At 37.6% G+C, this 15593-nt stretch overlaps 1 protein-coding gene across 1 annotated transcript in view; it reads right to left on the bottom strand.

The window, feature by feature from the left end:
- Positions 1-13618, bottom strand: part of slc12a10.1 (solute carrier family 12 member 10, tandem duplicate 1) — a 22434-nt gene extending 8816 nt beyond the window's left edge. The window contains exons 1-15 of the mRNA XM_014023840.1: positions 13443-13618; positions 12465-12624; positions 11948-12073; positions 10624-10699; positions 8867-8962; positions 8495-8634; positions 8121-8231; positions 6801-6912; positions 4332-4462; positions 4161-4245; positions 1465-1622; positions 1185-1292; positions 826-949; positions 568-669; positions 266-421 (exon numbers count right to left, since the gene is read on the bottom strand). Of these exons, the coding sequence (XP_013879294.1) occupies positions 266-421; positions 568-669; positions 826-949; positions 1185-1292; positions 1465-1622; positions 4161-4245; positions 4332-4462; positions 6801-6912; positions 8121-8231; positions 8495-8634; positions 8867-8962; positions 10624-10699; positions 11948-12073; positions 12465-12624; positions 13443-13606 (1849 nt within the window). The 5' untranslated portion in view covers positions 13607-13618. The remainder of the gene's footprint in view (positions 1-265; positions 422-567; positions 670-825; positions 950-1184; positions 1293-1464; positions 1623-4160; positions 4246-4331; positions 4463-6800; positions 6913-8120; positions 8232-8494; positions 8635-8866; positions 8963-10623; positions 10700-11947; positions 12074-12464; positions 12625-13442) is intronic.
- Positions 13619-15593: the final 1975 nt, after the last annotated feature.

Raw genomic sequence — 15593 nt, 5'->3', positions numbered from 1 at the left:
TATATATATAGCATACTTTTCTGAAGCTAGCTGCATATTGTGAAATCACAAAGGTAATAATTAATTTTTATGTATAACAGCTTTTTCTCTTTTTGTTAGCTGTTCACCTATTTTAATTTTTTTTCCAACAAGATCACTGACATTCAGACAAGAGTAGCTGAAATAAAAGTTGTTGGACTGAAAATGATTTTAACCAAGAGCTTACAGCAAGTCTAGACATGAACGGAAATAAATTCTAATGCATGCATGTCGGTGATGAACTCACTGGGTTTTGTGTAGATGACATATCCAAAGAGGAAGAAGACGATAGCTAAGGTGACCAGAGCGGCCCACCAGGTGAACAGAAACATGAGAACTATTGAGATCACTGTTGCATATAGAGATATCCATTTGTTGTAGTAGCGAAACACTGGCCTCCACCCTGAAAGAAACAATTTCTCTTATGAAAAATTTTGGTCCTGCATGTAAATGTTTTCAGTTTATGTTTAGGAGATACATGGGGTTTTATTGGTTGAACAGATGATGAATAAAACAACAAATGGGCAATTGATAAAGTATGTAACTCACCAGGGGAATTTGTGATAGAAGCGTGAAAGCAACTGAAATTTATAAGGCCGTAGGAGCACAGGAAGAAGTTGGAGATCAGGGCGGCAATGGTATTCAAATCCGCTGTGATGAGAACCAGAAGAACAAAGAAATAAACAGAAAAATTAATATGAAATAAAAAAATATATATAATATACAATAAATTCATGAAAATTCATAAAATTTGTAAAAATAAATATCTAAATATTGTAATATTTGCAAAAATGGTGTTGAACACACCAATAATAATGAAGACCATGGCAATGAGGTAGCAGAGAAGATACGCTCGGAGGGGCTCATGATTTTTTCCATAACCTTTGGCAAAGAAAAAAATGTACGGGTATATCTGATCCTTGCACAAACACTAAAAAATACAAAAAAATCACAAGTTAGAAGCAATGTTACACATCAATATTTCATTCACTTGTTATTGTTTGTTTGGTAAATAATGTGAAAAGAGTATTCCTCCAAATAATGCAAATATGTTCAATGATCCTGAATCTTATTCCTAACATTGGCTATGCTTATTTTACTAATACAAAGCATCTGATTCAAAGTTCACTTTAAATATAAAACAAGTTGTTACTGTGGTGTCTCACCTGAAAGATTTTTGGTGCAGAAACCAGGAATCCAAGAGCAGAGGACAAGCTGGCTGAAAAAATACCAGGATGGATGAGGTAGTAGTAACCAGAAAGATGCCCCATCACCTGGTTGGAATATTTATTGTGCAGATTTTACCAAATTCATCTGATGTCATTGTTGAAGGGATTTTTTTGTATTATACAACAGTTTTATGATCAAACAATTTAAATAACATTTTTTTAGAAAGCACAATTTAAGATCTTGCATAATGACTGTAGAAAGAAAATGTATCCCTACATTCACATTGTTGGCCAGCCCATAATTGCAGGCCTGGGACTCGACACATTGTGTGAAGTTCCAGCCCAGTTTACATGCCACTCCCACACAACCATCAGTGCTGTTTCCAGTGATGATGTCACTTATATTCCCTGAAGCATCACGTACCACACATGAACCTGGAAGAAAAGCAAGATTCCTAGTTAAGCAGAAGAAAATACCAGGGGCCTCATACATGAATGGTGAAAAAAAAGGTTGTGTGGACCAGATTCCATGCATTTGTCACAAAGAATCAAAATCAAACATTGCGTGAAATGGTGACTAAAAATACTCAAAGATTTCACCTGCTGTGACAATGTGCTTCCTTCCCAAAATATGACTCTGTTATGGCAATATTTATTTAACAAAGACAGAAATACGTGGTCCAAGAATGAAGGTACTCCGTGAGATGATCAGCTGAGTTTTATTGCAACAACAGGAAACACAGAGAAGAACCTGGCCTGTCTCTGTGCCTCTGCTTCTCTCTGTCACTGTCTCTCCACACTACTCACTGTGTCTCGAGAGGCCTCATACAGTATATATATTAACAAACACCATTATGTCATCTTAGCAAGATTTGATACAAGGTCAATGGAAAACACAAAGATAAACACAAGTGATATCTAAGAATGACTGTTGTTAGCGGATCTTGTTCTGACTTTAATCATTCTATCTGCACATGAACAGCATGTAATGAAAACCTAGGTCATTAAAGGATGTCATGAATTACTTGCTTAAACATAAAAGTATTAGTTCTATTACAACTCCATTATTTGAACCTGAATGACGAACTCAATCGCAATTAACCTTCGTCCGTCCGTCTGTCCGTCAGTTCATTTTCTTCTGCTTATCTGGGGTCAGGTTGAGGGGGCAGCAGCCTGAAGGCTGAGTCACAGTACAAGATTTTAAAACAGTCGGCCAATTTTCAAAGACTGAGAGAGCCCACATGTGAGGATAAAAAATCATGGATATACCAGGTTTGGTCCTACAGTGCGTGGTGTACAGCCACACGGCAAGAGACAACACACCACACACGGAAATTTCATTCATGACTATTCAAAGATGTCAGCTATTAAATCACACAAGACTTCCTGAAATCCCGTGAGAATTCCGATGTCCGAGGAAAAATCTCACGTGACCTCCAGAGAGACGTGAGTTCAGAGTAAATAAACATTTGCAACAAGGAAGAAACATTGTTGATTGTTTGTGGACTATTTTTACCAGAGGAAAAACAATTCCATAGGACTTTTAACATCCAACAGACTTTCTGGTGAGTTACGACAGTTTTTTGTCTTCTGTATTTTGGAATGCCCTCTGTGTTTACGTCACCTCGCTTTTTGATTGGCTACATATCTCATTCAACAGGCTGAGAGCTCAGGTGAACACTAAACACACTGTGATATCGGGCCAAAAAATCAAACATGTTGAATATCAACGATTTGAGGTCGCAGCGGTCCCGACGTCCTTCCGACCCGACTAGATCACTCTTAACTCACCACCCACGGCGGGAATATCTGCTATGATTATCTTTAGAGCCATCACGATAATCTGGACTTCCTTAAGATTGTTGGAAGGGCAAAAATCTGCATGATTTTCTTGTAGTGTGATGCTGGCCTAAGCAGAGAGACCCAGACTTCCCTCTCCCCAGCCACTTGGGCCAGCTCCTCTGGGGGAATCCCAAGGCATTCCCAGGCCAGCTGAGAAACATAGTCCCTCCAGCGTGTCCTGAGTCTTCCTCTGGGCCTCCTCCCAGTGAGACATGACAGGAACACCTCACCAGGGAGGCGTCCAGGAGGCATCCTACCAGAAGAACCACCTAAACTGGTTCCTGTCAATGTGGAGGAGCAGCGGCTCTACTCCGAGTCCCTCCCGGATGACAGAGCTTCTCACCCTATCTCTAAGGAAGAGCCGAGACACACTGCAAAGGAAACTGATTTCGGCCGCTTTTATTCGCAGTCTCGTTCTTTCGGTGACTACCCAAAGTTCGTGACCATAGATGAGGGAAGGAACATAGACCGACTGGTAAACTGAGAGCTTCACCTTCTGGCTCAGCTCCCGCTTCACCACGACAGACCGGTATAGCGCCCACATCACTGCAGATGCAGCACCAATCTGCCTGTCGATCTCCCGCTCCATTCTTCCCTCATTTGTGAACAAGACCCCAAAAACTTCAACTCCTCCACTTGGGGCAGGACCTCCTCCCCGACCTGGAGAAGGCACTCTACGCTTTTCTGGCTCAAGGCCATGGTCTCGGATTTGGAGGCACTGATCCTCATCCCAGGCTACTTCACACTCAGCTGTGAACCGCTCCAGTGAGAGCTGGAGATCATGATCTGATGAAGCCAATAAGACCACATCATYCGCAAAAAGCAGAGATGTGTTCCTAAGGTCACCAAAAAGGATCCCCTCAACACCTCGGCTGCACCTAGATATTCTGTCCATAAAGGTTATGAACAGAATCGGTGACAAAGGGCAGCCTTGGCGGAGTCCAACTCTCACTGGAAATGAGTCCGACTTACTACCGGTACCACTACTACTACCCCCCCCCCCTTTTTTAAGTTATGAAAAAAAAAACTAATAGGTTTGGGGAAGTACTGCAGGGGGTTTACGAGATTTTATAGAAGGGAATTTATAGACAGCTGAATTCAAAACAAGTTGATTTTCAATAAATAACCTACCAGAAGTTACTACTATTACCACGTAGCTGAATGTTGTCCAGAAAATGGCCCACAGGGTTCCTTTAGGGATAGCAGATGCAGGATCCTGTAAAGAAACAGTGGTGTACAGGTCAGTTTTTCCAACATTCTAGAAAAGGTGTGAGTACCACAATTCTTTGATGAATTTCATACTTTAAGATCCCCACAGATGTTGACTCCAGACAGAATGCCAGTGCAAGCGGGAAAAAACACAGCAAACATTCTGAAAAAATTTCCTTGGGATCCTCTCCAGCTTGGTAATAGGTTGTCCACAAAGATATCAGCTACAGAGAAAAAAAAATGAAATATTGAAGGGAATGTGTGATCAATAAATGGAAGCCTGAATAATATAGCAGAAAACCAGTTGGATGTTATCTTAAAAGCTTTGTTTTTGTCTTCAATCTGCTCCACCAGTGTACAGCCGCAGTCCATAGGCCTCAGAGTAAAATTACCTTCATCTTATCTGAAGCTAAACAAATAATCAGGAGCAGTGTCAGTCCCTGGCTGAATCTAAGAAGAGACTGCATGATTTATCATGAAATCTATGACTTCCCAAACAGTATATTCCTTGCCTTCAGTCCCATGCATTCTGAGCACCCGAATTAAGTGTCTCTTGCTAAAAATTATTCCCCAGTCTATCTGCAAGTGACTGAAATTTGTTATTGTAATTCCTTCCTATATTAGAACAAACAAACAAACAAACAAATAAACAAAAAAATCCAAACTGCTCCGTAAACAATTATCAGTCTTTGCATGGAAATGGCTGCAATAATTATCACATACCCATGCATTATCATGTTATAGCTACATATTATTTGCTCATGACATAACAATGGGCAAGCATTTTTCCTTTAACTTTTTTCCCACAAAGGCTCCACACAAATCTTTTGTTAAAAACATCAATTGTTTATTGTCTATCCACTATCTCATGTCACACTAGCCTTGTTGATCAAAACAGCAAAATGATGGCTTCACGGTAAAAACATAAACATTTTATATTATTGAATGCCCTATTATTTTTACTTGTATGTCTGCATATTTTCTTACACAAATTATGTTATGATGTTTATTAAGTTGCACTACTACATTCTAAATATTTTGTAATATCATTGGTTGATACTTTTAAATTTTAAAAGTGCATAAAATGTGTTGAAGTAGTTAGGTACACAGACAATTTGAAAAGTCCTAATCCTCACTGAATTCAGACTCCTTGCAACCAGCATGCCCTGCAAGTTTTGGAAAATTACAATCATTTTAAGTGTCACAAGACATTCTGAAGACTTCTTTGTAAATGTTGTATACCATGGCCATTCAACTAGTGACTTCAATCCAAACCACTGAAAAATTATTTAAAAAAAAGAATATTGTATTTTTTAGAACTTATTGGCATTGAAGAAGGAGCACCACTTAAATGAGGATGCCCAACATTACATAACTTATCTTATAACTTATCTTTTTTATTATATATAATATACAAATATTTTAAATTAGTGTTAAATTAAATTTAATAAAGCTAAATAAATAAATGTAAAAAGTAAAAGAAAGTAATACTTGTTCTTTTACATAATGCAGTGTTTCCCCTACAATTGTTAAGCGAACTGCCCACGCCCCGCATTGGCCCCTCAGCTGTTGGCCTTGAGTTATTGTGCCCCCCTGAAAAGCACTGCTGTACACCAACTAGTAGCAGCCCAGAGGAACTACCTCTAGAGACATTGTAAAATATAGGTTTAGGTGTTTGAAAATACTTCATTAAGTAAAAAAGAAAAAAGAGAACCAGTTTTACCTATTCTAAACAGTACCTAAAAATTTCATCCAAAATAGTAAATTTATGGAAATTACATTTTACATTTGTGGAGGGAAAGGTGAGGATTAAAATGTGTCCATTTTATCTATTTTGATTCAAAAATAAGGATGCAGGGGAATGTTTAAAGCAAAATGATCTTAACATTTTATGTTTTGAATTTTTTTGTCTGCATATTACACATGAAGCCTCAACTGTTACTGACCATGAATTTTCCTTCTTTTTAAATTTACACACACATAAAAGCCATTACCTGTTTATGTTAGCAACCAGAGTTAAATGAAAGAGGGGGTGTTATGTATTTTCCAGGCACAGTTTAATTCTATAGCACAATCAAGTAACTATGTCACTTTCAGTTGTTATAAAAAAAAGCTGCATTTATTTGCATTGAAGCCTATCTAAATGCTTTGAAGTTGACATCTGTCTCCTTAAGAGCCTCCTGCCATTTCAGACACTCCCATTTCAGCACATCTTCACGAGAATGCTTCAGGAAAGGGGTGCTCTCTGGGGTGGGAGCTCGGCTACAKACTGAGCTCTAGAGAGGAGCTTTGTACAAACAGGAAGTGCTTTGTACCAGCAWGCATTTAGGCAGCTCCACATGATTACCACAGGAGATTCAAGGATTTCTYAAACATGGATGGATGGGTCAAAGCAACTCTCTGTGTATGTTTTTGATGAGGAAGTGATATTATAACAAGATAAAGCTCAATTAATCAGATTTTATGTAATAAAAAAGTTTAAAGTTCAAATAAAGCTAAAAGGATAAAAGACATTAAATTAATACACGTTTCATAAATGTTAAGTTAAAAGCAGTTATTTACCTCTGTATCCAAATATGCCCAATGCTTGTTTTGAAACAGGAGGAGAGATTAAAGTGCCCACAAAGTAGTTTACAAGGGAGAGTAAAAGAAAAAAAAAGAAAATCATCTGGGCCTGAAACATAAACAAACACATGGTTATAAAATCTTTTTGTAGCTATACAAAAAATACAGAATGGTACCAATAATTGGTAGAAATAAAGCATGTTAAATACCAGGTATTTGTACAGATGTTTTTCAAAAGCTAAAGTGTCAGTCCAACAAGAGACATAAATTTATTTTTCTGTTTTAAAAAAGTTTAAAAGAGATGTTTTTGCAAGTGTTCAATAAAAGGCATCACAAAATTAAATTATAAAATAACAGACTGAAATATACATACATATTAGGGGTGTGATGATACAGGAAATTGACAATTCGGGTCGGTTTGATACTTTAGTATCACGGTTCAATATGTTTTCGATACATAAAAATACATTTTCAATGCCCTTCTTATCTTGYAATTTATGGAAATTATAAGGATGAACATTTGATTAACCTGAAAAGTACAGTTTTTAAATTAAATGTTGCTGAAACAACAACTTTCTCAGTGGATCTGCGCTCGACAATGCAGCCTAGGTGGAATCCACAGATCCACTGATCCTTCAACACAGAGCATCTTCAGAAGACAAGTTGATCAAATATGTTTAATGTAATTCACATGAAAAAACTACTAAAGCCTTCGCAATTTTCTTAAAATTGTACAAAAAATTATTCAAAGCTTTGAGGCTTCAGCCATAACATCCTCAGAGCAGGACTGAAAAAAGTTAATTAAAAATAAAACAAATGAATCATGTTTTGTTCATTTGTACAAAATGATTAAAATTTATTCTGTTTTGTGCAAGCCCTTTAAGGTTATCGCTAGTGGGATGATCCCTTTGCCCGCAGCATGGTACTGAAACCTTTAATCCATGCCCACCTGCTGTATAATTTACTTTGAGATCTTGCATAAAAATAAAATTCTGCCTGGAGCTTGTGTAACCTACAGAACTGTTTTTAATGCAAAGCCTGCAAGATCAAAATGACTTCATTTTTGTCATGCAGCTGCTATGAGAACAGACTTTTGGACTGTATATATAACTTAGAGTAATTGGTTTGGGCTTAAGAGATGAATGAACAAATTGGCAGGCCGAACTTTGGTCACTCACGGGCGGATGTGGCCCACAGGCCGCCACTTGAAAAGCCCTGGTATATATCATCCTTTAAAGAAAACCCGTAGAACAGTTGATGAAAAGATGAGTGGAAATCAGAGGCAAAAAGAAAGGGGGTCTACAGAAATGTGCTCACCTTGTACTCCCACTCCATTCCAGCCAGTGTAATAAACAGAAGTATGGTCACAGTGATCGCACCAATGATACGAACATCGTCCGATGGATTGACAATGGTCACATTGAAACTCTACATTAATCAATCAGATTGGCCATAGGAATATAATTGGTTATTTTTATTGTTAAAATGAATAAAACAGTAACAAAATACATTAGAATATTTATGAGAACTGACATAGCCTTACACAAACTGTAACTGTACTCGTAAAATAGTAAGATGATGCTAAACAACACACAGTATTCAATTCAATGTAATAGCAATAATTATTTTACATTTAAAATAACAAGTATTCAAACTTTCTAAAAATATATACTGTATATACAAATACGTACCTGCATTAAATCGCGAATAACCTGTGAGCAGCCAACAGTATTGAGTGCAATAGCCAGTGCATTGCCAAAGGCGTAAAGCAACCCGATGGCTCCTCCAATTTCAGGACCCAGAGATCTGGAGATCATTAAATATGCCCCACCTTAAAAACATTTACACATAAAGCAGTTATTAAAAACGCTAACAAACATAAAAACACACGAAGACCCACAAAAATGTACTTTACTTAAACAAAATGTATTCCGTTCAAATGTCTCTCGGATAGTTCAAGAACTGCTTCATTTTGCATGAATAATCATAACCCTGAACTTTACATGTGACTTTTTGTGTTTTTACTTCAGGCAGTTGTATTATAACTTTTTAGAAAGCCTCACCTGAGACCACCCGCCCATTGGTGGAAATGGCAGAAATTGATAACGCAGTTGGAATCGTCACCATAATAGCCATGACGATTATAACAAGYGACAACACTGCAAAAAACAAAATCAAAATATCATACAAGTAAGATTTACTTGTGCATTTTAGTTGAGCGTAGTTTAAGTMACCACAAACCAAAATGAGAGTCCAAAACAAAATGGAGAAATCCCATGGAACAATGCAGAGTTATTTGAAAAATTCTCTATGTAACAAAATTATTTACTAGAAAAATCTCTGTGAGTTTAGTTGTTTCAAATACGCTTACTCAGGCACAACCAAAGAAACCAGTGGGGRCTATGCCTCCCTGTAACTTTGCTGTTCTCCTAGCCTAAATCTCTTAGCTACATTTAGTCTGTATTAGCAATATACTCTTAGAACCAAGGGGACATATTTTATTAAAATATATTAACTTCTGGAGTCAACCTGATTCAAAWTGGTGCTAATCTACATTGGCCTTCCAAAGTAGAGGTCTTTTCATGAGTTCCTAAACTGATTTGTTAAGAGGACAGTATTATGTATTTGTATCATAGCCTATCTAAATAMCTTGAAATTGGCCTCTGTATCTTTAAGAACCTCCCATCATTTCTAAAGCTGGAAAAATACTCCTTGCGAACTGCCGACGTCGGCACGGTTTGTCGTAGTTTAATGACGAAAATTACGTCACCGGGCTTCGCAACGTAGTGTTGACAGCCCCTTTTGGCACAAGCCCCCGGCAGAACTTTTTGACCCCCCTCCCTTGTCGACGGTAAAGTGTGATTGGTCTGAACTGAAAGCACTTGGACGGACACAGCAGAAGAAAAAAACAAAAACTCGCTTCTGACTAGAACAGACGGTTTTGAGCAGTTTTAAAGATAGACAAACCGAGAAAAACTCATGTGTGTTTGTACTGACAGCGCTGTGCGCTGCATTTACTTCAACCACTCGGTTAAAAAAAAGGAAAAAACAAAAACGACTCGCTCCCCGAGCCGACCAGGAAGCAGAGTTTTATAAAGATAGTCAAACCATGAAAAACTCATGAATGGAGGTAAACAGACATAACAGATAAACAGGCACGGAGGAATCTGAAACTGTGGAGTGTTTTAACCAGGACAGATGTGGATAAAAATCTGTCAGGTGAGTGACTTTTTCTGCATTGCTGTTRAGGGGAGAAATTCCATGCAGTGACGTATGGTTCAGCGGGAGGGAGGGGTTCCCCCGAGCTCGGAGCAGTGTGCAGGAACTAGGAAAGGTCTGTGTGAAAATGACTGCCGAACAACCACGTGACTGCGTGTCGACCCGTCGGCGTCGGAGCGAGTATATTTCCAGTCTAACACTCCCACTTCAGCATATTTTCTCAACAATGCTTCAGGGGAGGTGTACTCTGAGGAGTGGGAGCTTGGCTGCAGACTGAGCTCCTGGGAGAAGCTAAGTACAAACAGGCAGTGGTTTGTACCATTCAAGTATTTCTTAAACATGCATGAATGAGTGAAAGCAACACTCTGGGTATGTTTTGATGAGGAAATGACATTTTAACTTGATATAAAGCTCAAAGAATTTGCATAATACCCCATCCCCCTGAACATTGTCCTCGCTCTTATCATTTCTTGTGGCAACACTACTATCAGTCAATGTCAAGTAATAGCTGAAGATAAGAAGCCATAAATATGCCTGCTGTTTAAAGGAACCCAATGGTATTTAACTGAATGCATGAAAAATAAATGAAAAGATGACTTACCAATGCCTGCCTGAGAGGTGATCACGGTCAGACGGAGGTACATGATGATCCCCCAAATATTCAGCATGCAACGAATCTGGGACCAAAGTTATAAAGTGAAGTTAGCTGTGATGGTGAAGTGATAGCTACAAACTAATACATTATTAATTTAATGAAGCCTTTATCTACACATTAGTCAGTTGTGAACCAATTCTAATTTACAATATTTATCTGGACAAGACGCAGCAAAATAACACCAGATGTCATAGATCCACCAGATCAACGACAACAGTAAAAACACAACACAAACAGCACAAAGCAACGCATACTGTATAAAACATACTACACATAATAAAAACATAAAAAATAAAATGAAACTAAACAAAGAGTAAACCTGTAATACTGAATGCATAGAACTTTTAAAAGAGGAGAGTCAGTGAAATAAATTTTAAGGTCCATTGCAATTGGTTCCAGTCATCTGTGGCAAAAAAAACAACCTGAAATGGGGAGCAAGCAAAGGAAGTATGAAATTTTGGTATGGGGAGATTGATGAGGTCACTAGAACATGAAGTGTGAATTGGTTTATGAATGGTAATGGACTGTAGCCAGGTAACGTGGAGTTTTTCCAATGAGGATTTTTGTACATAGACATAAACCWGTGGCTTTGTCTGCGAGAATGAAGAGATGGACAGCTTATCAGGGAGATGTGACACAGAGGTGTGTTTTAAAYGAAGCATCAGTTACAAATCAGATAGCAGCATGATAAAAAGCATCTACAGTAGTTTGTGAAGAAGGATTTCAGACACAGACTTGTAAACCACAACACCATAATCCATATTTGGAAGTACTGTCCTTTTAACCAGAAACTGTTAGGCAGAGTGAATGAAAGATTTATTGTGGTAAAGGAAACCAATGCAGTATGTAACCTTTGACTGCAGGACATTTATGTGGGTTTCAAATGTGAGATTGTTGTCAAGCCAAATACCAAGGTGCTGTAGCTTTTGACTAAATGAATCTCGGTCCCATTCGAGGAAGAAATTTAAAAGGGACTCTTGATTTTTTATTAAAAACATTAATTTCAAAACCAACAGACTAGTGAAAGCCTGTTGTTTTGAAGTGAAACTAGCCTGCAGTGAAGACAGAGCTGTAGTCAGGGAAGGAACAGTGGTGTAGATGATGGTATCGTCGACATATACATGAACAAAACAGTTACCTACTGCAAGACAAATGTTATCGATGGAAACATTGAAAAGAAAAGGCAGCAGAATGCTTCCTTGTGGGAATGTGATTTTGCAGAATGATAGTATTTAAAGATTATTAAAGTAATAAATAAATCAAAAATCACCTTTACTCCAACTATCCAGCCAAATCTAATTGGTGCTTTCTTCGGGGGACCTTGAGGCTCTTCATTGTCAAGATCTGGTTCTGGCAGACTGCTCGAGTCTGAGTAGACACCATCCATTTCCACCAGCTGTCATGAGAAATTTTGTAACAGTTAAGTCTAAAAATTGTTCAGATTTAGATTAGTTAATAAATTTGAACAAGAAACAGTCATATAATTGTTTAACATAACCATAGAGAAATAGTTGTTGATGCTGTCCAACAACACTTATAAGCTTCACAGCTCTCATGCTCGCATGTTATAATAAAATCATTTGTAGAGGTAAATAGATTTCCTAAACCGTTACTTGGAATCTGTAAGCATACTCCAGTCCAATCATATTTGCTTATATTTATTTTCACAGTTTAATACTTACTGACTCATAAATATTCACAATTGTACAATAAAAAACTTTAACTATCTCAATAAAAGTACTCCCAATTTTAATAAAACTACTGATAAAATATTAAACACCACTTGCTTCAGATGTTTTGCGGAGCGTCTCAAGGGTCGGTCTGTTTTTGTTTGTCTGACGTGGAAGGGTATTGGCATAATTTCCCAACTGGGGCCCTTGGTCCATGGTGCTGTAGACAGAGGCTCTGCGCAACTCTGCCCTGGAGCCGTGGCGCTGAGAGGAACTGCTGGTAACAAGCAGAAAGCAACAAGTTCATTTTAAACAACTTAACAAATAGCAGCAAAACCATGCAATAGCAAAGGCAGCATTWGTTTTGTTTCTGTAAAAATTTACTTATTTATTAAAAACTTGTAAATTGAAGAAGCATCCAAAAGCATCCAAACCAATGTCAAGTGATGGGGCACATGACCCTCTATGACCAATAGAGCTAATCAAGCCTATTGTTAGGCAATGGCCCTCTTTTGCATGTGACTTACCTGTTTGTCCACAATTTGGGTGCAGTGCTTATAAGCCTGAAACTCATCAGACTGAAGAAGTCTCTTGGAGGAGAGACGAAATGTTTCACTAAAGAAGAACCCATCCAGAGAACCTACTTATTTTTTTCTTTTTGATTTTTAACTTTGGCAAAACCAATTTCAACAATGCAGCAGTACTAAAAGCTACAAAGATGAATTGATCTTGGCCATATGTAAATAAAAAGAAAAAATAACATAAGGCTCATTTTTTGACTTGCATACTTTTTACTGGAGAGGTTTCTGACAACAAATCGTTTTAGAAGAAAAGGAGTTTTGTCATTGTTTTTTTTATAAATTATGATTTTAATTTGATTCAAATCTTAGTAAAAGGGGCAGAAGAGAAGTGTACTATCAAAACTAACTATAACTTCGTGTTATTACAAGTGTGTGACTCAGTCTATGTTCAAAATGTTCACTTGTTAGGGCCACTGTTTCAAATAGACAAAACTGGATGTGGCAGAACTAAGGTTGTTGGGAGTGACACTGGTTAACCTTAAAATCTAATGAAGGTGATATGGCTGATACAAACCTCGACTCTTCATCGGAGACAACAATGGTTGGAGGAATTCGAAGRTCATGGTTTCGATTTAAGGTGCTATCAAAGTGGTGTGACGAGTACCTGGGTGGGCCTTCTTCGTTGGTTGAGAAACGGACATCTTGGTTTGGTTTACCTTTAGCTGCAAACTGCCCCATTGGCACGTCCTCCTGGTAATAATACACAGAAGCATTAACATCAGTTTGATAAGTATSCACTTTTATAATTATCCAGCACATTATTTTTGTAGGGTTGGAAAGTGGTGTACATTAAGTGAGAGAAAATTCAAATTACATGAGGAAAATAATTAAGCTCTTTTGAGGCACCTTACAAGTCAAATCAGGATATTCATATTATTAAAAGCAACAATAAAATTATTTGAAAAAGTTTGTTTTGATGCAAAACAAATAGAAACTTTCCACTGACAGATGACAATGTACCATAATTTCCAGACTGTAAGCTGCTAATTCCTTGCCATGCTTTGAACACTGTGCTTTAACCAAAAATGCAGCTAATTTATAATTATTTACTGTACAGAGTTTAACAAGATGTGGGGATGGCACGATTGAGAACGACACCGAAAGAGAGACCGAAGAAGAAACTTTGAGGTTGTTCAACTCCGACGCTGGAAAATACCATTTTCAAGGTGTTGGGATTGCCACCGACCTCRTTTTGTTTTGAAAAGCACAAAAGAACCACATATTATTTTCTTATTGCAGCAAAGCTTTTTGATTAGTCAGGAAACTCTCTCTAGACAAAAAAATTGAATTAGTTTTAAAATACTGTAGTGAAAATATGACCTATAGTAAATGGTGCTGTGTTCTGTTTTGACCCCATTTTTAATAAAAAGTTAATAAAACGATCATTTATGTCAAAATTCATATCATATAGCCAGCTCTTCTCCCAAACCTAAAAAGTCCTTTGGGKTTTTTTAGTTCACCTATCTGTAAACTGAAGGACCTGCCCAGATGTGCTTGTCATGCATTCAAAATTCAGATCATTTGAAGAATTCCCATCTCCAGTTTGTTTTGTGCTAAATAAAAAGACAATTTACAATAAGTGAAGTTCTAGAACAGTTTTTGATGAAAATGAGGTGGATGGTATAGTAGCATAGTGATTGAGAAGAGCAGGATTTTTAGGATGAGGATGATGTTGAATACCAGAGGACACAGACACAACTGACCAGGACTTCACTGATGCTAAAACTGATCCTGTTCCTACAGAAACCTTCAACTCCAAGAGTAGAAACAGCTGTTGGAACTCAATATCTCCTGATGTACACGGCAGGCTGGCTTTGATTTGTTCTTGCCATCTCCACTTAAAAATATTGTCATTTCAATGGCAAAACTAAAAAGGCCAAAAAGTCCATGGTCAAGTGGATTGGCATTKTCAAGGGCCTGGATGTATTTACTGGTCTTCATCTTCTGGCTGGAGTGTGCAKATCCTTCACTGAGGTCACTGAACCCATCATCTGGCAGAAGTAGTTTTTGGGCAACAATATCACTTCAGACCTTTCTRAAGATCTCACAAGTCCCCAGATTGCACCTGAAGGACTTGTCGCCAAACTCTCCAAGGTCTACTTTCACAGAAACTACTGCCGTTGTTTCATATTGTAAAAAAAAGCCTCCATGAGTGATACTTATGTCCGTGTTTCACCACAATGTACTTGTGTCATCACAAAGTGCATTTCACCTGCCATCACTGCCTCAGAATCAACCGTAAGAGCCACACGTTCCTGGTTTTAAAAGAGGCATCAGGTCTGCTCCACAAATGACAGAAAAACTAACACTCTGTGCTTCAGCTGCAAACAATATCTCTTCAAAGGTCATGAAAAACTGTTGTTTTTGCCACACATAGGTTAAAGCAAACTTGCACGTTCTTGCAAAAAATGTCATTTTGTGGAAATTGAACTTGTTTGTTCAGTTTTCTCAATCGATTGTTGTTTGTTCGACCATCCTTATTTTGTATTATTACACGTGCTACTTAACATTTTGTATTTGTATTTAAAATTCTGAGACAAAAAGCTTTTTGTTTCTTGAAGTKTAAGGGTCGATTTTGACCCTAACACCATATAAGTTATTCTAGTTAATAGCATTTTTTAAAATAATAATAAAACTAATTTATTCATAAGATGTGCTCTTATAC

The sequence above is a fragment of the Austrofundulus limnaeus genome, unplaced genomic scaffold (genome assembly GCF_001266775.1).
Source record: "Austrofundulus limnaeus strain Quisiro unplaced genomic scaffold, Austrofundulus_limnaeus-1.0 Scaffold392, whole genome shotgun sequence".
NCBI lineage: Eukaryota > Metazoa > Chordata > Actinopteri > Cyprinodontiformes > Rivulidae > Austrofundulus > Austrofundulus limnaeus.
Note: the sequence above shows the minus strand (reverse complement) of the source record. Positions and strands in the feature narration are given on the sequence as shown.